The sequence below is a fragment of the Scyliorhinus torazame genome, chromosome 16, assembly GCF_047496885.1.
Source record: "Scyliorhinus torazame isolate Kashiwa2021f chromosome 16, sScyTor2.1, whole genome shotgun sequence".
Taxonomy (NCBI): domain Eukaryota; kingdom Metazoa; phylum Chordata; class Chondrichthyes; order Carcharhiniformes; family Scyliorhinidae; genus Scyliorhinus; species Scyliorhinus torazame.
The window spans coordinates 50,429,002-50,451,655 of record NC_092722.1 but is presented as its reverse complement, the minus strand read 5'-3'; the positions used below and the strand labels follow the sequence as shown (position 1 = coordinate 50,451,655).

Here is a 22,654-nt window from a genome sequence, read left to right as displayed (position 1 = left end):
ACAACCTCGCAACTGCTTCAACTAAAGTGAAGGTCAACGGGCACGAGATCTCCTGCCTGCTGGACTCCGGGAGTACTGAGAGCTTCATTCACCCCGATATGGTAAGGCGCTGCTCCCTCGCGGTACACCCCGCTAACCAGAGAATCTCCCTGGCCTCCGGGTCCCACTCCTTGGCGATCCGGGGGTACTGCATCGCCACTCTCACTGTCCAGGGTGTGGAGTTCAGCGGCTTCCGCCTCTACGTCCTCCCCAACCACTGCGCTGCCTTGCTACTCGGCCTGCACTTCCAGAGCAACCTCCAGAGCCTAACCCTTAAATTCGGCGGGCCCCTACCACCCCTTACCGTGTGCGGCCTCACAACCCTTAAGGTCGACCCACCTTCCCTTTTTGCAAACCTAACCCCGGATTGCAAACCCGTCGACCACCAGGAGCAGACGGTACAGCACCCAGGACAGGACTTTCATCAAGTCTGAAGTCCAGCGACTGCTTCGGGAAGGCATCATCGAGGCCAGCAACAGCCCTTGGAGAGCCCAAGTGGTAGTGGTCAAATCTGGGGAGAAAAACAGGATGGTCGTTGACTACAGCCAGACCATCAATCGGTACACGCAGCTCGCGCGTACCCCCTCCCACGCATATCTGATATGGTCAATCAGATTGCACAGTACCGGGTCTTCTCGACAGTAGACCTCAAATTGGCCTACCACCCGCTCCCCATCCGCCCATACACTGCGTTCGAGGCAGACGGCCGCCTTTACCACTTTCTTAGGGTTCCCTTCATAGAACATAGAACATAGAACATTACAGCGCAGTACAGGCCCTTCAGCCCTCGATGTTGCGCCGACCTGTGAAACCACTCTAAAGCCCATCTACACTATTCCCTTATCGTCCATATGTCTATCCAATGACCATTTTAATGCCCTTAGTGTTGGCGAGTCCACTACTGTTGCAGGCAGGGCATTCCACGCCCTTACTACTCTCGGCATCACCAACGGGGTCTCGGTCTTCCAACAGGAGATGGACCAAATGGTTGACCGGTACGGGTTGCGGGCCACTTTCCTGTACCTGGACAATGTCACCATCTGCGGCCACGATCAGCAGGACCATGACGCCAACCTTTCCAAATTTCTCCACACCCCCACTCTCCTCAACCTCACGTATAACAAGGAGAAGTGCGTGTTCAGCTCGAACCGCTTAGCCATCCTCAGCTATGTGGTCCAGAACAGAGTTCTGGGGCCCGACCCTGATCGCACGCACCCCCTCATGGAACTCTCCCTCCCCCACTGCCCCAAGGTCCTCAAACGATGCCTGGGGTTCTTTTCGTATTACGCCCAGTGGGTCCCAAACTATGCGGACAAGGCCCGCCCACTCATTCAATCCACTGTTTTTCCTCTGACGGCCAAGGCTCACCAGGCCTTTAACCGTATCAAGGTTGAGGGGAAAAGAAAGGGTCCTGGCATTCGCTCGGCTTCCACGCAGATGCCGTCACAGAACTCGTCAGATAAAGCAGCCAAATAAGATGAGAAACTGTTTTTCCATCTCTCACCTCCGAGCAGAGAGGGAGAGAAGCTTTTAAAAGTAGCGAACGCGGGTCGATTTCCTTTTTCTTTCTAAAAAAAGAAACAAAAGTCAGGCCAGTTGTCTGGACGGATCTCATACTCGACCAGCGGTAGGAAAAGACCCCCCCCCTCTCCCCGGCGAGCCTGTCGCACGAGGCCCGCTGCCTGCGCTGCAGAGGGAGCTGCTCGTGCGAATAAACCCGCGCTCTTTACCTTTCATCAGCGTTACCGTTAGGGGCAGCGACGATGTCGGTGACGGATTTGTTCAGTGTTATCCAGAGCTCTCTCACCGCGGACCAGGATGTGAGGGAGGAAATCAGAGAAGTTGTTCAAGGCCTCGAACAGACAGCACGTGAGATTCTTACCCTGCTGCAGACTGTTCATCAGACATCCGGCTTGAAGGACGTGCCAAATAAGTGTCAGAAAGCACGGGAACATTTTAATGCTGTGAAGATACATCTAGAGGAACTGAAGACCAAGTTCCCGCCAGACCAGTACTACAGGTTTAATGAGCATTGGAGGTTTGTGTTGCAACGCCTCATCTTCCTGGCAGCGTTCGTGGTGTATCTGGAGACGGAAACCCTGGTGACTCGGGAAACCGTTGCAGGAATACTCGGAATTACTGTGTACCGAGACAAAGGCTTTCATCTGGATATCGAGGACTATCTTTCGGGACTGCTGATCCTAGCGAATGAACTGTCGAGGCTCGCTCTGAACAGCGTCACTGCCGGTGACTACACCCGGCCCCTCCGAATCTCCTCCTTCTATGTTCTATTGACATCACCAAGGCCGTGATGCATGTGGTCGACGAGACGCTCCCCTTCCAAGGCGAGAGCGATGCATCAGACGTCGCTCTGGCCACCACCCTCAACCAGGCAAGCAGACCCATGGCATTCTTTTCCCGCACCCTCCATGCCTCCGAAATTCGGCACTCCACTGTCGAAAAAGAGGCCCAAGCCATCGTTGAAGCTGTGCGGCATTGGAGGCATACCTGGCCGGCAGGAGATTCACTCTCCTCACTGACCAATGGTCGGTAGCCTTCATGTTCAATAACACACAGCGGGGCAAGATCAAAAACAATAAAATCTTGAGGTGGAGGATCGAGCTCTCCACCTACAATTACGAGATTTTGTATCGCCCCGGTAAGCTCAACGAACCCCCTGGTGCCCTATCCCGAGGTACATGTGCCAGCGCACAAGTGGACCGACTCCAGACCCTGCACGCCAACCTCTGTCACCCGGGGGCACACGTTTTTACCATTTCATCAAGGCCCACAACCTGCCCTACTCCATCGAGGAAGTCAGGGCGACCACCAGAAACTGCCAGGTCTGCGAGTGTAAACCGCACTTCTACCGGCCAGACCGTGCGTGCGCGCCTGATGAAGGCCTCCTGCCCCTTTGAACGCCTCAGCATGGACTTCAAAGGGCCCCTCCCCTCCACTGGCCGCAACACGTACATTCTCAGTGTGGTCGATGAATATTTCCAATTCCCCTTTGCCGTCCCATGCCCCGCCATGACGTCTGCCACCGTCATCAAAGCCCTCAACAGCATCTTCGCCATGTTCGGCTTCCTCATCTACGTCCACAGCGACCGGGGATCCTCATTCATGAGCGATGAGCTGCGCCAGTACCTGCCCAACAGGGACAGTGCCTCGAGCAGGACGACCAACTACAACCCCAGGGGAAACGGGCAGGTGGAGAGGGAGAATGGGACGGTCTGGAGGGCAGTCCAGCTGGCCCTACAGTCCAGAAATCTCCCGGCCTCCCGCTGGCAGGAGGTCTTCGCCAACGCACTTCACTCCATTCGGTCTCTCCTGTGCACCGCGACTAATGAAACCCCCCATGAACGTCTCTTTGCCTTCCCTAGGAAGTCCACCTCCGGGGTTTCGCTCCCGACTCCACAAGGCTGACCCGTTGGTTGAGAGGGTACAGCTACTTCACGCCAACCCGCAGTACGCCTATGTCGCGTACCCCGACGGCCGCCAAGACACAGTCTCCCTCAGGGACCTGGCACCAGCTGGTTCCACTGCCCCCCCCCCCCCCCCCCCCCCCACCGCCGCCCCGGCACCACCCTCCCCTCCCCCGGCACACCCCACTGCAGCCCCCGCTCTGGGACAATCCATCCTCCCCTTGCTCACACCCGGAGATGAAGAGGATTTTGACACGCTCGCGGAGTCACCGAAGACCAAGCCACCGCCAGAATCGCCACCAGCACTGTGGCGCTCTCAACGACAGATCAAGGCACCGGACCGCCTGAATTTGTAATATTATCTGTACTTTTAAAACACAACTTTCTGTATATAGTTCTCCACCACCCCCGCCGGACTCATTTTTTTAACAGGGGGTGAATGTGGTAGTCACCACTGTTGATATAGGTGCTTTACGGTAAGGCCACTGTACTACAGGTACGGGGGTAGATCCCTGCCTGCTGGTTCCGCCCTGTAGGCGGAGTATAAATATGTGTGCTCCCAGTACAGCAGCCATTTCGTCAGCTGCTGTAGGAGGCCACACATCTCAGTGTAATAAAGCCTCAATTACATCCTACTATCGTCTTTGTGTAATTGATCGTGCATCAGGGAAATTAGAACTCATTAGAGTCATTAGAGTGTAGAATTCTCTTTAGAAGGTAGTGGAGGCTGAAGCTGTAAATTTATTCAAAGCTGAGTTAGACAGATTATTATTTGACAAGGGAGTCAAGGATTATGGGATGCACACAGGAAAGTGCAGCTGAGACCACAACTGGATCGGCCATGATCTTATTGAGTGGTGGTGCAGGCTCAAAGGGCTGTATGGCCTACTTCTGCTCCTAAATCACATGTTCTGATGTAATGCACCCTTTATTAGAATTAAACATGTTTATGCACTTTTTTTAGCACACAAACGCATTGGAAGTGTCCAGTTGTCAAGGAACTGTCAAGCTGTCAGAGAACTGTTAAGGAACTATCCAGCTGCCCATAAAGTGTCAAAGCTGTTGAGAAAGTGTCAAAGCTGTCTGGGAAGTGTGAAAGAATACATTGTGAGTTAGCACAGAGGGGGTAAGGGTAAAGAGTGGCGTGTTGGGGGATCATGGGCTGAAATGAGTTGGCACTAAGTTGTCATGGGGGTTGGAGGGGCAGGGGTTGACACAAATTGGCATGAAAGGAGCATAGAGAGGGTCTGGAGGGGTGAGGGCTGGAGGATTTCTTTTTGCTTTATTATTTGTTTATTTATTTATTTGAACAGAGTGCCAGAGCAGGAAGGCAGGCCTTGCACCCAGCCCACCTCCACACCGGCCTCCGCATTCGTCCAAGGTCGCCTGCCTCAACTCCAATTTCAGCCCACCCCCTCCAGCCAAAAACCCGAGCTGCAGGCAGGTATTATTAAAGGCTGGGTTCACCGAGCCGGAACATCTCCCAAGTCCACGCAGCCTACCTGGGGTCGAAAATCTGAGCCTCAGTCTAAAGCCACACCTTTTAAGGCAACTTTAACTGGTTGTCTTCAACCCTTAGGGCATTGCAGTCCACGAGGACTGTTTATCTACAAACTCCAAATTTCTTAATGACACAAAACGAATTGACTACAGGTAGGGCAGCTACAGTCATCAATTTAATTCAATCAACAAAAGAGTTTCGTCAAGTAAATTGACTCACAGGGAAACACAAATCTCTTCAGCTGGTTTCAGTTCAAACAGCACCCTCTGGTGATACACTTCAATGCCTACAGCAAGAGGCAAAGACTGTTGGCTTGGGTTGCTAATAGTAACCAAGTTTTAAACCTTTCCCTCCAAGCTGGAGTAGGCCTCGATTGTTACAGAACGGGCAATGCCTCCAAAAAAGAGAACCATTGTAAAGAAAAAGAAGAAAAAGGTCACCAAAAACGAGCCTCAGAAAACTTCAGTGATTAATATCAATCCTAATACAAATCCTCCAGATTCTCTTAAAGCTGATTTTGCACCCCCACCACCTGTGCTGAGGGAGAAGGTAAGACTGTAATTAATCCTCATTATTTTAAATCATGATTCATTGCCAAGAGTTGATCAAAAAATATTTGGTGCTGCTCAGTCTGCCGTGGTAGTCGTTCTTCAAATGCTCTTTCCATCTTCTCTGTTGTGCATGTTTCTTGGGAACGAAAAGGTACCACCCGCAATTGGGTGACTAAGAGTAAGCCTGTATATGTTTATGATCGTTCAATTCCTCAGTGTCTTACCATAAACCTATTTGATTGTGAATTTGCTTTCTTTTCCTGCCCAAATATTTCTCCTCCCTTCCTCTCATAATAAATTGACTTTCTTACTGTGTCACGGATCTATAGCCACCAACCAACCCACCATCACCTCAACCCTCTTCCCAACCTGTACCACCACAGGCACCCCTCCAAGTGAATATCATTCAGAGGCAAACCTGATCCTCGGGTGAAGGTGAAAAGAAAGATAATGAAAGGATTAGTATTGAAAGTTGGCTGTGCTAGTTTGAAGCAAATCCTGATTGGTGTTCAAGATAAAGATATATGTGTGTGTGTGTGTGTGTGTGTCCCCGAGTGAGTGTGTAGTCAGTGCATGTGATTATGTATGTGTGAGAAAGACACTCTGAAGTTCTTCTTGAAGCATGGCAGCATTGACATTAATAACTGGCTGGAGCTTCCTACCAATCCTTCACAAACCTGTCCATCAAGTTGCTGATGTGTTAGGCAGGTCGGTTCGGTGTGGACTGCACTTGATGCAGTGATGCGAGAAACAGACTTCTAACACTGTGGGAGATCCAACACGGTTTTATTGAACGATAGAACTAACATACATATTTAACTGTGGGTCGACACTATACTGAACTGACTGGAGACCTTGTACTAGCCTGACCAGACTTACTAGCTACCGCATGGTGTTTGCACTGTGCTAGCTCGTGGACTCTGACTGTCTCAGTGGCTGGGTCCAGAGAGAGCGGGAAACCTAGTGCCCTCTGGCTTTATAGTGGTGGTGTCCTGTCTGGTGATTGGCTGTGCTGTGTTGTGTGCTTACTGGTCATCCTGTGTGTCAATCACTGCCTGTCTGCACTTCATTATATACATGCGTGGATATTATGACAGTTGCATCATGCTTTGAGTCCAAATGTCTTAACCATGATGCAGATTGACAACAGAGAAGGAAAGAAATTCTGCATCCCAGATCCCACTTCCAAGTGGGGTGTGGGGGAGTTCTGTTTTGGCTACCAAAGTGAATTGTTGACTTTGCTTGATTGATTAAGTTGTTCTTTCTGTAATCTCTTTTGTCAATGAGCGAAATTTTCCTGAAACGGCGCGATGTCCGCCGACTGGCGCCCAAAACGGCGCCGATCAGACGGGCATCGCGCCGCCCCAAAGGTGCGGAATGCTCAGCATCTTTGGGGGCCGAGCCCCAACATTGAGGGGCTAGGCCGACGCCGGAGGAATTTCCGCCCCGCCAGCTGGCGGAAACGGCCTTTGTTGCCCCGCCAGCTGGCGCGGAAATGACATCCCCGGGCGGCGCATGCGCGGGAGCGTCAGCGGCCGCTGACAGTTTCCCACGCATGCGCAGTGGAGACCGTGGCGGAGGCGGAAGGAAAAGAGTGCCCCCACGGCACAGGCCCGCCCGCGGATCGGTGGGCCCCGATCGCGGGCCAGGCCACCGTGGGGGCACCCCCCGGGGCCAGATCGCCCCGCACCCCCCCCCCAGGACCCCGGAGCCCGCCCACGCCGCCTTGTCCCGCCGTTCAAAAGGTGGTTTAATCCACGCCGGCGGGACAGGCAATTTATCGGCGGGACTTCGGCCCATCCGGGCCGGAGAATCCAGCGGGGAGGCCCGCCAACCGGCGCGGCCCGATTCCCGCCCCCGCCGAATATCCAGTACCGGAGACTTCGGCAACCGGCGGGGGCGGGATTCACAGCAGCCCCCGGCGATTCTCCAACCCGGCGGAGGGTCGGAGAATGACGCCCAATGTCTCAAGGTTTATTTGAACAAGATGTAAAAGAATGAAGTATCTGAAGTGTCTATTATTGCTACTTTGATGGTCTATCTGATTGATACTTTTATAGTTATCGGAACAGCAGGATTTTTTCACAGTAAGGTGATGATGCAGCTGTACAAAACTTTGGTAAGGCCACATTTGGAGTACTGTGTACAGTTCTGGTCGCCTCATTTTAGGAAGGATGTGGAAGCTCTGGAAAAGGTGCAAAGAAGATTTACCAGGATGTTGCCTGGAATGGAGAGTAGGTCTTACGAGGAAAGGTTGAGGGTGCTAGGCCTTTTCTCATTAGAGCGGAGAAGGATGAGGGGCGACTTGATAGAGGTTTATAAGATGATCAGGGGAATAGATAGAGTAGACAGTCAGAGACCTTTTCCCCAGGTGGAACACACCATTACAAGGGGACATAAATTTAAGGTGAAAGGTGGAAGATATAGGAGGGATATCAGAGGTAGGTTCTTTACCCAGAGAGTAGTGGGGGCATGGAATGCACTGCCTGTGGAAGTAGTTGAGTCGGAAACATTAGGGACCTTCAAGCAGCTGTTGGATAGGTACATGGATTACGGGAAAATGATATAGTGTAGATTTATTTGTTCTTAAGGGCAGCACGGTAGCATTGTGGATAGCACAATTGCATCACAGATCCATGGTCCCAGGTTCGATTCCAGCTTGGGTCATTGTCTGTGCGGAGTCTGCACGTCCTCCCCGTGTCTGCGTGGGTTTCCTCCGGGTGCTCCGGTTTCCTCCCACAGTCCAAAGATGTGCGGGTTAGGTGAATTGGCCAATGATAAATTGCCCTTAATGTCCAAATTGCCCTTGGTGGTGGGTGGAGGTGTTGAGTTTGGGTAGGGTGCTCTTTCCAAGAGCTGGTGCAGACTCAAGGGGCCGAATGGCCTCCTTCTGCACTGTAAATTCAATGATAATCTATGATTAATCTAGGACAAAGGTTCGGCACAACATCGTGGGCCGAAGGGCCTGTTCTGTGCTGTATTTTCTATGTTCTATGTAACTTCATTGAAGCCTACTTGTGACAATAAGTGATTATTATTATTATTATTATTAATAATTTTAAATGAAGATGTGCGTATAGGTGCTTTTTCTTTCCAGCAGCTCCAACCTGCCATTGTTAATGTGGCTCGTTAGTAATGTGCATGGTGTATAATGGATGAATGGGCATGGAGGTTGCATGAGTTGGCAATGAGTTGGCATAGGGAATATGAGGGGTCATGGGCAGTGGCTGTGGGACATGAGTTGGCATGGAGGAGGCCTGGGAGTTGTTGGAGGAGCATGGGTAATACCTTTCAAACTTACTTCTTAAGAGGTTGTGGATTCAGATTATGGTTCCGGCTTCTCTGAGGGCTATGGAGATGCTAACCTGAGTCCATGGAAATTGTTGGGGGGGGGGGGCAAGAATTACCTACGCCCACAGTAGAGCCTGCCTGGTCAGGAGGGCAGGATGTGGGGTCGCTACCCGCACCCTTAACCTGTGCAAGGAAGGTTTGGGGTGCCAGGAACAGGAGCAGAATCCTGGAATCGGGTCCCACCTGCCATTTTCTGCCTCCCAAGAAAATCCAGCCTTTAACCTCCACCTGTGACCTGTTTCCCTGTTAGTTCGTGTGTCATCTTTTTATGAGATCACATAACTGTGAACGGCCTTTTGACATTTTAATACGTTGAAGGCGCTTGTTGGTGCCCTTAACCGTTGAGCCATTGGGGAAATCCGGCGATCTCTGATCTCTTCGCTGTTCCTTCCTCTCCAGATGTTGGCTTTTCTCCAGGACTGGAAAGCTGAACAGCAGGAAATTGTTCGGGGAAAACTCTCTGACAAAATCGACCAGGAACTAACGGCCCAGGACATCCGGGATCTCAGACTAGTGTTTGACACCACGGACACAAGTAACGCAGGGTGAGTGTGAAAGGAAACTTTCCAGACAGCGCAGGACTCACAGAGAAAACAAAAGGAAACCAAGCCCCACTGCAGGAATCCACATTATAGGAGGGATGTGATTCCACTGGAAAGGGTGTAGAGGAGGTTTACCAGGATGCTGCCTGGGAGTGTTAGTTATGAAGAGAGATTGGATAGACTGGGGTTGTTTCCCTTGGAGCAGAGGAGACTGAGGGGGACATGAAATGTATAAAATTATGAGGTGCATAGATAGAGTAGACAGGAATAAACTTTTCCCCTTGGTGGAGGGATCAATGGCCAGGGGGCATAGATTTAAGGTAAGGGGCAGGAGGTTTAGAGGGGATGTGAGGAAAAACCTTTTCAGCCAGAGACTGGTGGGAGTCTGGAACTCGCTGCCTGAAAGGGTGGTGGAGGCAGAGACCCTCATAATATTTAAGAAATATTTAGAAGGGAATGAGCCAAGTGCTGAAAATGGGATTAGAATAGTTAGGTGGTTATTTTTGACCAGCGCAGATGCGATGGGCAGACGGGCTTTTTCTGTGCTATGACCCTATGATGCTAAGACTGAAACAAGAATGGCAAATGCTGAAAATATACAGCAGGCCAGTCAGTATCTGTGAGGGGAGAAAGGGCTAAACATAACATCGTGTTTGCAGTTTCGTTTTGGTCTCAAAATTAACTGGATTTTTTGCCATATTTAGAATAGAACAAATACATCGGAGTTTTTTATGTTACAAGAAACAAAATGTTGGGGTAAAGTGGCTCATGTGAATGCTCAGCAAATAAAGTGAGTGGATAATAAATGGTCATGTTCACTCCCTGCTTTCGGCTGCATTGAACATGGAGGTGCCGTGGTTGGGGCGGTTTTGGAGGGAGGAGGGGAGAGTTGCGGGATCAGAGGGGAATGTTCCACAACTGTGCAAACCCAGGCGCAACCCATAACTGCACCTCTATCCTATTAATCCATGTGAGCAGCCAATGCAGGTGTGTGGCACGGTGGCACAGTGGTTAGCACTGCTGACTCACACCGCCAGGGACCCGGGTTCAATTCCAGCCTTGGGTGACTGTGTGGAGTTTCCATGTTCTCCCCGTGTCTGCGTGGGTTTCCTCCGGGAGGTGCTCCAGTTTCTCCCACAGTCCAAAGGTGTGCAGGTTTGGTGGATTGGACATGACAAATGTGGGGGTTACAGGGATAGGGCAGGGTGAGTGGGCCTAGGTAGAGTGCTCTTTGGGAGAGTCGGTGCAGATTTGATGGGCTGAATGGCATCCTTCTGCACTGTAGGGATTCTGTGTACCCGGATTGAGGGCTGCATTGTTGTCGAGCCAGGAGGATGAAAGAGAGGATACAATTCATGGAGCAATAGGTGGGAAAAATTGAACAAAATGAATCTGGGATTGTTTCTTTCCGTCAACACACCCCAGGACTCACGTTCAGGCCTGGGTTCAAAGGGCAATATTACCAATAATAGCAAGAATTGTATCCTTAAGTAGATAAATTGTATCCTTAAGTTTGTCTTGTGTATTGGAGTTTTTTTCTCATAATGATCCAGTGCTTTATTTTAGGAAAATTTTCAGGATCAAAAGAACATGAAATATTAAGACTTAGTTAAAATGACGATCTACATTTTGCAGCTTGGCCGTTTTTGTAGATCTGTTTTAATCAAACAGGTTCATTATAACTGGTCGGACCAGAACAATGAAATCTGCTCCTAAGAATTGTCGTTTGGAAGGTTACAATTAGCACATAATTCCTCTAACCTTTACTTATGAATAATTGCCTTGTGATTTTCTCAAATGAGTTGTTACAGTTCATATAATATCATGAGATCATGATCTTCAGTGTATGGTTAATTGAGTGAATTTTATACAAATTTTATGTATTTGGAATAAAGAATCCAAAGGTAGCCAAATGTGAGATGATCAGAAATGGTTCAGTTTAAAACTCCATTTTGGCATTGTCCTCAACAAAGAAAGGAAAGAACTTGCATTTATATAGCACTTTTCACAACCTGCAGACACTCAAAAATATTTTTAAGCATAGTGGTTAGCGCTGCTGCTTCACAGCTCCAGGGTCCCAGGTTTGATTCCTGCCTTGGGTCACTGTCTGTGTGGAGTCTGCACGTTCTCCCCGTGTCTGCATGGGTTTCCTCCGGGTGCTCCGGTTTCCTCCCACAAGTCCCGAAAGACGTGCTTGTTAGGTGAATTAGACATTCTGAATTCTCCCTCCGTGTACCCGAAGAGGTGCCGGAATGTGGCAACTAGGGGCTTTTCACAGTAACATCATTGCAGTGTTAATGTAAGCCTACTTGTGAAAATAATAATAAAGGTTAAGGTGAAGTTTCTAAACTATTTTTCAAGTGTTCCTTTAAAAGCATCACCGACCTCTCACCCTCTCCATCTCTACAAATAATGGAGTCTTTCATGTTTGTAATCTAAATCACAATAAGTTCCATTCACCCATCACTCCTGTGTCTACTGATATAAGTTGGTTCACGTTTCAGATTCTCAAATCGCCCTTCCCAATCTCTCTAACCTCTTCCAGCTCTAAGATCTTCTGTGATATCTATGCTCCTCCAATGATCCAATTCTTGCCGCACTACCCTTGGTGGCCATGCGTTCAAACACCCCAAAGATTTGGAATTCACTCCCTAAAACACTCCGTCTCTCTACTCTTTCTGCCTTTAAGAAGCGCCTTAAATCCTATCTCCTTGACCAATCTTATGGTCTTCTCTAATATCTTCTTACATAGCTTGGTGTCAAATGTTTCATTTGATAATGCTCCTGCGTAGAACCTCTGATAAAGGTGCTACATAAATGCAAACTGTTGTTGTTAATGCAGAAAAGTTTGTAATCGATTCTAATCAGGCAGCGCATGTTGAAAAGTTACACTGTGACCAAGTACAGTCAAAAACTCATGGGATGTAATTTATTTAACGTAAGAAGAGGCTTCATGTGTATTAATTACCTCTTTTGCTCAGGTATCTAAGTACAAATGAGGTTTATGCTGCTCTGCGGACCCTAGGATTTAGTGTCAGTCATCAGGAACTGAGGAACACGCTGAGGAATTTGGGGGAGTCAAAAGAAGAGTAAGTTTAGTTGATAACGGCCATATTTCGCTGTGACAGTCAGCACTTCTATCCCAACGTGGTTACATTTGATGGCTCACAAAAAGACATTTGCTTGTCAGTGCTCTTCATATTACACAATCCCATCCAGCAGGGTTGCTTTCTTCTCCTCTCTATGCTCTGCCGCTGAAAGTGTTAACCTCTGCTGGGGGAATGGACACCAGCACGGACCCTCACCCACAGATCTGTTCTTCACCTGAGATCCCAGACAGTGAGAATCCATAGGATACTTGCCTGTAGGGATAATCATTGTCTTTCTAAGATTTCCAGTGCATGTCCATGTACCAGCAGATCCCATTGCATACCCCAGGCTGAGTTTTCCGGCCGTTCCTGCCAGCGGTATCTTCCAGTCCCGCCGGAACAGACCCCAGCCCATCCAAGACAGTTTCCCCGGTGGCAGGACCCATGCAACACATGGGAAAGATCGACTGCTGGAAAACCCACTCCACATCCTCTTTTCCTTCTTTCGGTCTTTCCCACATAATAATAATCGCTTATTGTCACAAGTAGGCTTCAGTGAAGTTACTGTGAAAAGCCCCTAGTCGCCACATTCCGGCACCTGTTCAGGGAGGCCGGTACGTGAACTGAACCAATGCTGCTGGCATTGTTCTGCATTGCAAGCCAGCTATTTAGCCCACTGTGCTAAACCAGCCCACATTACCTGTGGTCACCATTTTGCTGGTTGATCACCTTGATATCATTTTTTTGTTTGGATTTGGCAGGTGGTTTTACACCCGGTCATTTTTCCTGCTGCTCACCTTCCTTATTTTATCCGGAGGCGGGAACCGGAGCATGGCTGTCCAGGAGTCTCTCCCGCTCATAATGCCTGCCATAGGCATGCTAGAAGGATTTACGGGTTGACAGTCGACCTGTTTGGCCATGTTTGGACGCAGCTTCCTAATGCCATTGCATACCACCCAGGAGTGGAAAAGCAACCTATTTTTCCCATCGTAATCCACAGGTACCGAGGGCAACTATAGTTCCCCACCATCATTTTGTCTGATATGAATATGAACCAGGTAATAGGAACTTGTTAACTTGCCTATACTGATCCCCTACCACATAGCAAACACCTACTGAGAAAACCGGGACATCCATTGCTTCCGTCTGCCTTGTCTTCCACCTCAGTTACCTTTGTCTTACTTTTCATTTATTTTTTGGTTTTATTTTGCAGTGAATGTTTGTGGCAGAACTGAGGTTACGGGTGTCGGAAAACTTCACCACTTCTTAATTTTGTGTTTTCTACAGGAAAGTAAGTTTTGCTGACTTCCTTGAGATTGTAGTGGAACGCCAGGGAGATGCCAGAGACACCTACGAGGAAATCAAACAGGGATTCAGTCTGTTTGACTGTGGTAAGTAGCATTACTGCAACTTTCAAAGCCCAGTCAGGAATGATCACTGGGCAACATATTTAAGGGTATAACAAGGCACCATATTACAAAATGGCAGAATGACAGATTTCCTTCCCGGTGAGACATTAAACTGAGGTCCCAGTCTGGGTAGATGTAATAGAATCCCCTGGTAAAATTTCGAACAGGTATCCCCAGTATCCTGCCAAAAATATAACCCTTAATCAACAGGCCAAAAACAGATTATCTTTGAATCGCCACACTGCAGAAGGAGGCCATCAGCCCATTGGGTCTCCCCCGACCCTCCGAAAGAGTACTCTACCCTAGGCCCAATCCTCCGCCCTATGAAATGAAAATCGCTTATTGTCACAAGTAGGCTTCAAATTAAGTTACTGTGAAAAGCCCCGAGTCACCACATTCCAGCGCCTGTTCGGGGAGGCTGTTACAGGAATCGAACCGTGCTGCTGGCCTGCCTTGGTCTGCTTTCAAAGCCAGCGATTTAGCCCTGTGCTAAACAGCTCCATCCCTCTCACCCCACCTAACCTGCACATCTTTGGACACTAAGGGGCAATTTAGCATGGCCAATCCACCTAACCTGCACATCTTTGGACTAGGGAGAAACCAGAGCACCCAGAGGAAACCCACGCAGATATGGGGAGAACGTGCAAACTCCAGACAGTCACTCAAGGCCGGAATCGAAACCTGGACCCTGGTGCTGTTGGACAGCAGTGCTAACCACTGTGCCACCGTGTATTGTTTGTAGGATCTTGTTGGCACAAACTTGCTGTCAAATTTTCTACAGTTTGTTCGGAAAGCTATACTTAGTTCTATTTAGTTCAGAGGTCGTGAACTCCAGTTCCCGATGCACCGCGCGATGCGGTGGCTGGGAACTGGCTGCAGATGAACAGTTCCGTGGTTTCGCGTTCTTCAGGCTGGGGACTGGCCTTGGCGCCTTTGCAGAGAAAAATAAACGGAATGGTGCAAAAGAGGCAGGTTAATGACCTGGAATGGAGCACCCTGATCTTGCAGGTGTGCCATGGGAGCAGGGGACAGGGAGAGGTCCCGAAAGATAAGCCTAGGAAAGGGACAACAGCCTTAGGACAGAAATAGGTCCCTTGGGTGAAGATAAAGAAATGGGCAGACTAATAAGCTCCAAATTCAAGACCTAGCTGCAGGGAGCAGAGTTGAAATGAATGTGGGCATGAGATGAGCCCTGAAGGTTTGAGAAGGCAACTGAATTTTGGTGACTTTGTGCTTAGCACGGTCAACAATCTAAAGTTATGCTTGGAAGATGTAGCTCAGGGATCCAAGGGGAAGGAATCTTGGAAGGCGAGATTGAAACCCTGTGAGGTGGGTTATTGATAACGTTTAAGACTAGGGAGGTTATGCTGCAATTGTATAAGGTGTTAGTGAGGCCACACCTGGAGTATTGTGTTCAGTTTTGGTCTCCTTACTTGAGAAAGGACGTACGGCACTGGAGGGTGTGCAGAGGAGATTCACTAGGTTAATCCCAGAGCTGAAGGGGTTGGATTACGAGGAGAGGTTGAGTAGACTGGGACTGTACTCGTTGGAATTTAGAAGGACGAGGGGGGGATCTTATAGAAACATATAAGATTATGAAGGGAATCGATAGGATAGATGCGGGCAGGTTGTTTCCACTGGCGGGTGAAAGCAGAACTAGGGGACATAGCCTCAAAATAAGGGGAAGTAGGTTTAGAACTGAGTTTAGGAGGAACTTCTTCACCCAAAGGGTTGTGAATCTATGGAATTCCTTGCCCAGTGAAGCAGTAGAGGCTCCTTCATTAAATGTTTTTAAGATAAAGATAGATAGTTTTTTGAAGAATAAAGGGATTAAGGGTTATGGTGTTCGGGCCGGAAAGTGGAGCTGAGTCCACAAAAGATCAGCCATGATCTCATTGAATGGCGGAGCAGGCTCGAGGGGCCAGATGGCCTACTCCTGCTCCTAGTTCTTATGTTCTTATGTTCTTTGTCCAAGTGGGGCCAACCTTTAAAGAGAATACCAAGACGAGATCTTCAAATGCGAAGACTGGAATCCTCATGAGAAAGACAAGGGCGTGATCTAACAGAAATGCTTCTAAGTGTCAGAGTCGGCGAGTTCCCCACCACAATCCAAACGACACTTAGTCACTTTTTTGGACCTGGGAAGTTTCTCACCGGTTTAGCCAATACATGGGTGGAATTTACCGGTTGTTCACACCGGCGGGATATGAAAAATGAAATGAAATGAAAATCGCTTATTGCCACAAGTAGGCTTCAATGAAGTTACTGTGAAAAGCCCCTAGTCACCACATTCCGGCGCTTGTTCGGGGAGGCTGGTACGGGAATTGAACCGTGCTGCTGGCCTGCCTTGCTCTGCTTTAAAAGCCAGCCATTTAGCCCAGTGTGCTAAACCAGCCCCAGGTTATTCCGGTCCCACCGACAGCTCATTGGTTTCCTGGCAAAGAAGGGGACAGTCAACGGGAAATTCCGTTGACAACGGCAGGACCAGTAAATTCCACTGGTGGGCCACCTCTATTTGATCCCCGTCCCGGGTCACTGTCCGTGTGGAGTTTGCACATTCTCCCCATGTCTGCATTGGTTTCACCCCCCAAACCCGAAAGATGTGCAGGGTAGGTGGATCGGCCACGCTAAATTGCCCCTTAATTGGGAAAAAGAATGAACTGGATACTCTGATTCTTTTAAAAAGGAACTTTTTTCATCACTGGGGAGCGGAACTCCGAGTTCAGGCCGCCACTTTGAAAGGGTCCTGATCGCTAAGTGAGCTTGAGGGTCGTCCTCTGCACCCTTACCCACCCATGGGCAATGTCACCCCCCACACACATGGGCATTACTCCATGCCCCCCACCCAAGTGAGGACACCCATTATGGGATCCCTGGGATCCCCCCCACTTAGGTCCTCCCAAACCCCCTTACAGCCTCCCCTTCCAGGAACCCCACCCATCATCCCCCAACCTTCCAGAGGCCCCTTCTTACTTGCCCTGCACCCCCACCCTTCATATTCCCCCAACCTCCTTTCATGGGCATGGCCCCCCTCAGGCCCTGACTCTTGGCAGGGTAGTGCCAAGGCCAATTGTGCAGAGCCAAGGTGCCCACAATCCAGGGGAGAGCCAGGAGGCCCCCTTGACCAATCCTGACCACCCAGGGACCTCCAATGGCCTGAGACACTCAGGGGTGGGATCTGACTATAAAAGACACGAGGCACTCACAGTCCGCCTCTTTCCACTGATGAACATCTAGAGAGTCAGTCAAGGGTGTTGTTACAATCTCACCCCCCCACCACGTGGCTAAGAGCTAGTCTGGTTATGTTAGACAGAGTAACCACACTTAAGTTAGCAGAGAGTCGAACTCACAGACAACTGTGCTGTGTTATTAGTTCTAAAAAACTTGATTGAACTAACTTCAAGGTCTGGAGTATCTTTCTGATCTAACTGCATCCAGTTGCAGCCAGTGTACCTTACACGACATTTACCAGTACTGAACGGCGCCCGGCTGGGGACTCCCTGGGGAAGCCATTAGAAGCCGGGAGGCCGGTAGATCCTGGGTGAGTAGGCCTTAGTATGTTTAAGTCCTCTTACGTGAGTGTGGCTTGGTTACACCCATTGTGGGCGGGTTCCGGACTTGGGTAGATCCCGTGAGGCGGAGTGGCTGCCAGGAAGCCCGCAGGAGGCTTCGCGTCACAGCAAGTAGATCTCACCCACAGTTTCAGTGAAATTGGTTGGTTTACAATGTGACAAATGCCTATGTGGGCTGTTGAGAAATTCATGGAATCTGCTTTTGTTACATCTGTCATCTACAGTGTAGTGTGACGTGACACCTGCGTGCTGTTAATTCACATGTACTCATAATGTTAGAGTATAAGAGTTATTGTAAATTGCTTTATTTCTGCTCCTTCTGGTTCTTGTCAGGTGTGCTCTGTGCACCACTTTCAGCTGCATGAGGAGCCTTGTGCATGAGGAGGTGGAGTTGTTCAGTGCTTCGCTCCAGAGTCCCCACCCTACTTCCGTCACTAGCTCTTCCTCCCATTTGTCCCGTGTCTTGTCCAGTGGAGAGCGTGTCCTTTCTAAGAGTTGTCCGTACAGGTCCCCACAGTTCCCCTTCCCCAGACTGTCCACGTCCAGTAACTCCTCCGGCATTGTGCTTCTCGGTTTTTGTGGATATGCTGTTGTCTCCTTGCAGAGAAAGGTTTTGACCTGTAGATGGCGGAGTTCGCTTCCGTTTGGTAGTTCCAGTCTCTCCATTCTTCTACGGTCGTTGGTCTGTCTTCAGTGTAAAAGTCTCTAACCGTCATTGTCCCCACGTCCTGTCCCCACCTCTTAAAGGTGGCATCGAGCAAAGCTGGTGCGAACATTTGGTTGCCACAGATGGGGGCCATGATGGACATTTCGGTCATACCGAAGTTCCAAGTTCTCAGGTTAGCTACCACCACTGGGCTGGTTGAGTCTTTTGCTGGCGGGGATGGGAGCACTGCCGTGGCGAGGGCCAGGAGGGTCGTTCCTGTACAGGCGTTCTCCTCCATCTTCACCCATTCCGTGCCTGACTCCTTCACCCATCCCCTCACTTTGTCCGTCGTGGCTGCCCAGTGGTAGTACTGTAGGTTCGGGCGGGCCAAGCCCCCCACCCCCCCAAATGTCACAATCAATCATCTTGTCTATTGAATTGAAAAAGGCCTTGGAGATGTACATCGGTATGAGGAACCTGGGCAGTACGTTCATCTTGATCGTCTGTACCCTCCCCGCCAGTGAAAACAGGAGTGCATCCCATCTCTGCATTTGGGGTTTTACAGCAATCCAGTAGTATTATGATCACGGTTATTGACACTAGTGATTTTCTCAAAATTAAAGTAATTGATTGATTTTGAATTTCCCAGCTGCCATTTGGGGATTTAGGCTCATGTCTCTGGATTATTAACATCTGTGTCCAGTCATATGTCCTTATAGCACGTAGAAGGACTATAGAATCCCTACAGTGCAGAGGGAGGCCATTTGGCCCATCAAGTCTACATCGACCCACTAAAAGAGCATTCTGCCCAGGCCCATTCCCCACCCTATCCGGGTAACCCCATCTAATCTGCATATCCCTGGACACTAAGGGGCAATTTAGCATGGCCAATGCACCTAACCTGCACGTCTTTGGACTGTGGGAGGAGACCGGGGCACCCGGAGGAAACCCACGCAGACACGGGGAGAACGTGCAGACTCCGCACAGAGTCACCCAAGGCCGGAATCGAACCTGGGTCCCTGGTGCTGTGAGGCAGCAGTGCTAACCACTGTGCCACCGTGCCGCCCCATGTTGTAATATTTTTCCTACCATGACAAGGGGTATATGAATGTAACTAGTGATTGTGACGTTCAGCTGAAGCTTCCACTATTCTGCCAGCTCTTTACATTTGGTAACCCTGTACTACCAGTTCTCAAGTTGTCCTCAAGGTGACACCCAGCAGCACAATAGTTTCAGGAACAACCGTTTAAAAAAGGAAAAATAAACTTGCTGTCAATTATCTAAAGGTAATTCAATCTATCAAATCTAACAATCAATTGATGCCCGTTTGAAGGTTCTTTCTTTGGCGAACTGAACTCGGGTCAGTTTTGTTCCAGTTTCTCTCCTCCTCTCATTTTTAATGCTGTAGATTCACACCACTGTTTTGCATACAGAAGTCTTTTTCCAATCCCTCGCCCGGGCTGCTGCCCAGGCAGCGAGATCGCAGCCAATTCCAATACTGCCCAGTAACTCTTATCTTAACAAGGACAAGAATATAGAAATGCTTTCTGCAGCTTCGATGAATATTGCTGATTATTCGGTCCAAAGGTTCGGGGATCAGTGCGAGGTGTACGTAACCTCAGCTTTTGATGTTTGTGCTGAGATTTGTTACCGAAATACCTCAATTTTGCCCAAAAGGTCCTGCCGGCAATCTCCAAGTAGATCTAGAGCAACAAATAGTTTTTACTGCAGCAACTACCGCGCCCTCAACTGTAAAGAAGAGCGAGGAAAGCACAACTCGGAAAAGCAATATAAGAAAATCAGCTCTTTATGTAAAGTGTGTAAATGTGATTATTTGCAGATGGTGATGGAAAGATAACCTTTGACAATCTCAAAGCCGCTTGCAAATCTGCAGGTGTCCACTTCTCACACCAAGATTTGAGGGAGATGATCGAAGAGGTGGACACTAATGGCGATGGTACAGTGGACATGGAAGAGTTCATCAATCTCATGCTTCAGACAAACCTCTTTTGACTGACCAATCGCCTAACGGCATTTTAAGACTGTTAGTAGCTTCCATCCCATTCAAATGTTAACTATTTCTCTCTGTATCTGGTCAAATCTACCTCTTGATTATTCATCCGCCGGAGGATAAAAAAAATTAAAAACATAACAGTTTCTAAGGCAAGATTAAAAATCCTTACACCGCCAGTTGCGTTTTTTAGTTGTCATTTGCAAAATGTAAAAAAAATAAATTCTTCTTTTCATCCAAAAACTGCGAAGTCTGTGTTCATTGTAGATTCCATAAATCTTGGAACCTGCGTAAAACAAAGTTTCAGAATTTTAAGGCCCAGAGCCTTCTATGAAAGATTGATTTATGGAAGTGAATTGCATTGGGCTTTCTAACTGCTCCACTGCCATAACTCTGATAGAAATTCTGTTTGTGCGCATTGCGACGGTGTGTGCCAAGTCTCCAACTAAAGTTCTAACAGCCAAGCAGCAGAGAGGCCCCGAGGAAATCCTGGCATTTTTCTCTTCACTGTTTATAGTGCGCTTCATGGAATCATAGAAATCCTACAGTGCAGAAGGAGGCCTTTCGGCTCATTGAGTCTTCAGTGACCCTCTACCTAGGCCCACTGCAAGGCCCTGTCCCCGTAACCCCACCAAAGCTGCACATCTTTGGACACTGAGGGGCAATTTAGCATGGCCAATCCATCTAACCTGCACATCTTTGGAATGTGGGGGGAAACCGGAGCACCCGGAGGAAACCCACTGATGAACTATCAATTACGACACGACGAGAGTAGAGTGTAATCGAGGCTTTATTAAGCAGAGATGTATAGCCTCCTGCAGCCGAAATGGCTGCAGCTTGGTGAGCACACACATTTGTACTCCGCCTACAGGGCGGAGCCAGCAGGCAGGGATCGACCCTCGTACCAGTAGTACAGGAGCCTTACCGTATTACATCTCGTATGTGATATATACAACAGTGGTGACTACCACATTCACCTCCTGTTAAAAAAAAAAGAGTCCAGCGGGGTGGGGGGGGGGGGGGGGGGAATTATTTACTTGCATTTTAAGGTTAACATTTTGGGGAAAGTTCACAAATTCAGCTGATCGGGTGCCTTGATCCTCCGTTGTGAGTGCTGCAGTCCCGGTGGCGATGCAGGCATCGGCTCGGTCGCCGGTGACTCCGGGAGCATGTAGACCTCATCTTCATCCCCGGGTGAGACCAAGGGGAGGACGGATCGTCCTGGAGCGGGGACTGTGGTGAGGTGGGCTGGGGGAAGGAAGGGTGGCGCCAGGCGGGGGAGGGGGGGGTGGACCCAGCTGGTGCCAGGTCCCTGAGGGAGACTGTGTCTTGGCGGCCGTTGGGGTACGCCTAGGCGTACTGCGGGTTTACATGGAGTAACTGTACCCTCTCGACCAATGGGTCCGCCTTGTGGAGCCGCACGTGCTGGCGGAGGAGATCAGGTCCTGGAGCTGCCAGCCACGTCGGGAACAAAACCCTGGAGGTGGACTTCCTGGGGAAGGCAAGATGTTCATGGGGGGTTGCATTAGTCGCCGTGCAAAGTAGCGATCGGATGGAGTGAAGGGCGTTGGGGAGGACCTCCTGCCAGTGGGAGACCGGGAGATTTTTGGACTGTAGGACCAGCTGGACCGCCTTCCAGACCGTCCCATTCTCCCACTCCACCTGCCCGTTTCCCCGGGGGTTGTAGCTGGTCGTCCTGCTCGAGGCGATGCCCTTGCTGAGCAGGTACTGACGCAGCTCATCGCTCATAAAGGAGGATCCCCGGTTTGTGGACGTAGGCGGGGAAACCGAACAGGGCGAAGATGGTGTTGAGGGCTTTGCTGACAGTGGCAGACGTCATATCGGGGCATGGGACAGCGAAGGGGAATCTGGAGTATTCGTCGACCACGTTAAGGAAGTACGAGTTTCGGTCGGTGGAGGGGAGGGGACCGTTGAAATCCACGCTGAGGCGTTCAAAGGAGCATGAGGCCTTCACTAGATGCGCGGGGTCTGGCCAGTAGAAGTGCAGTTTGCACTCCGCGCAGACCTGGCAGTCTCTGGTGATAGCCCTGACCTCCTCAATGGAGTAGGGCAGATTGCGGGCCTTTATGAAGTGAAAGAACCGGGTGACCCCTGGGTGACAGAGAGCATCGTGTAGGGTCCGGATTCGGTCCACTTGTGCGCTGGGATAGGGCACCGGGGGCTCGTTGAGTTTACCGGGGCGATACAAAATCTCGTAATTGTAGGTGGAGAGCTCGATCCTCCACCTCAAGATTTTATCATTTTGATCTTGCCCCGATGTGAGTTATTGAACATGAAGGCAACCGACCGTTGGTCAGTGAGGAGAGTGAATCTCCTGCCGGCCAGGTAATGCCTCCAATGCCGCACAGCTTCTACGATGGCTTGGGCCTCCTTCTCAATGGAGGAGTGCTGAATTTCGGAGGCATGGAGGGTGCGAGGAAAGGATGCCACGGGCCTGCCTGCTTGGTTGAGGATGGCGGCCAGAGCGACGTCTGACATCGCTCTCGACTTGGAAGGG

General features: G+C 49.7%; 1 protein-coding gene and 1 pseudogene across 2 annotated transcripts; both read left to right on the top strand.

The window, feature by feature from the left end:
* The first annotated feature begins 1,495 nt into the window (after nucleotides 1-1,495).
* LOC140392257 (translin pseudogene) lies at nucleotides 1,496-2,351 on the top strand (annotated as a pseudogene).
* Nucleotides 2,352-5,040: 2,689 nt separating this feature from the next.
* LOC140392816 (uncharacterized) lies at nucleotides 5,041-20,379 on the top strand. 2 transcript variants are annotated; one of them, XM_072478473.1, is made up of 5 exons: nucleotides 5,048-5,514; nucleotides 9,267-9,412; nucleotides 12,391-12,498; nucleotides 13,786-13,889; nucleotides 19,966-20,379. In XM_072478473.1, the coding sequence occupies exons 1-5, from the start codon at nucleotides 5,356-5,358 to the stop codon at nucleotides 20,136-20,138; spliced, it is 690 nt and encodes a 229-aa protein (XP_072334574.1). In that variant the 5' UTR covers nucleotides 5,048-5,355; the 3' UTR covers nucleotides 20,139-20,379. The 2 variants fall into 2 exon arrangements, with proteins under 2 accessions (XP_072334575.1, XP_072334574.1); XM_072478474.1 differs by lacking the exon at nucleotides 12,391-12,498 and having other exon boundaries at nucleotides 5,041-5,514.
* The last annotated feature ends 2,275 nt before the right edge of the window (nucleotides 20,380-22,654 follow it).

What these genes read in the sequence shown, in the direction of transcription:
- LOC140392816 (XM_072478473.1), top strand. Translation starts at nt 5,356, where the DNA reads ATGCCTCCAAAAAAGAGAACCATTGTAAAGAAAAAGAAGAAAAAGGTC. An exon ending in CACCTGTGCTGAGGGAGAAG is followed by an intron (nt 5,515 to 9,266) that starts GTAAGACTGTAA and finishes CTTCCTCTCCAG; the next exon opens with ATGTTGGCTTTTCTCCAGGA. An exon ending in ATTCAGTCTGTTTGACTGTG is followed by an intron (nt 13,890 to 19,965) that starts GTAAGTAGCATT and finishes GATTATTTGCAG; the next exon opens with ATGGTGATGGAAAGATAACC.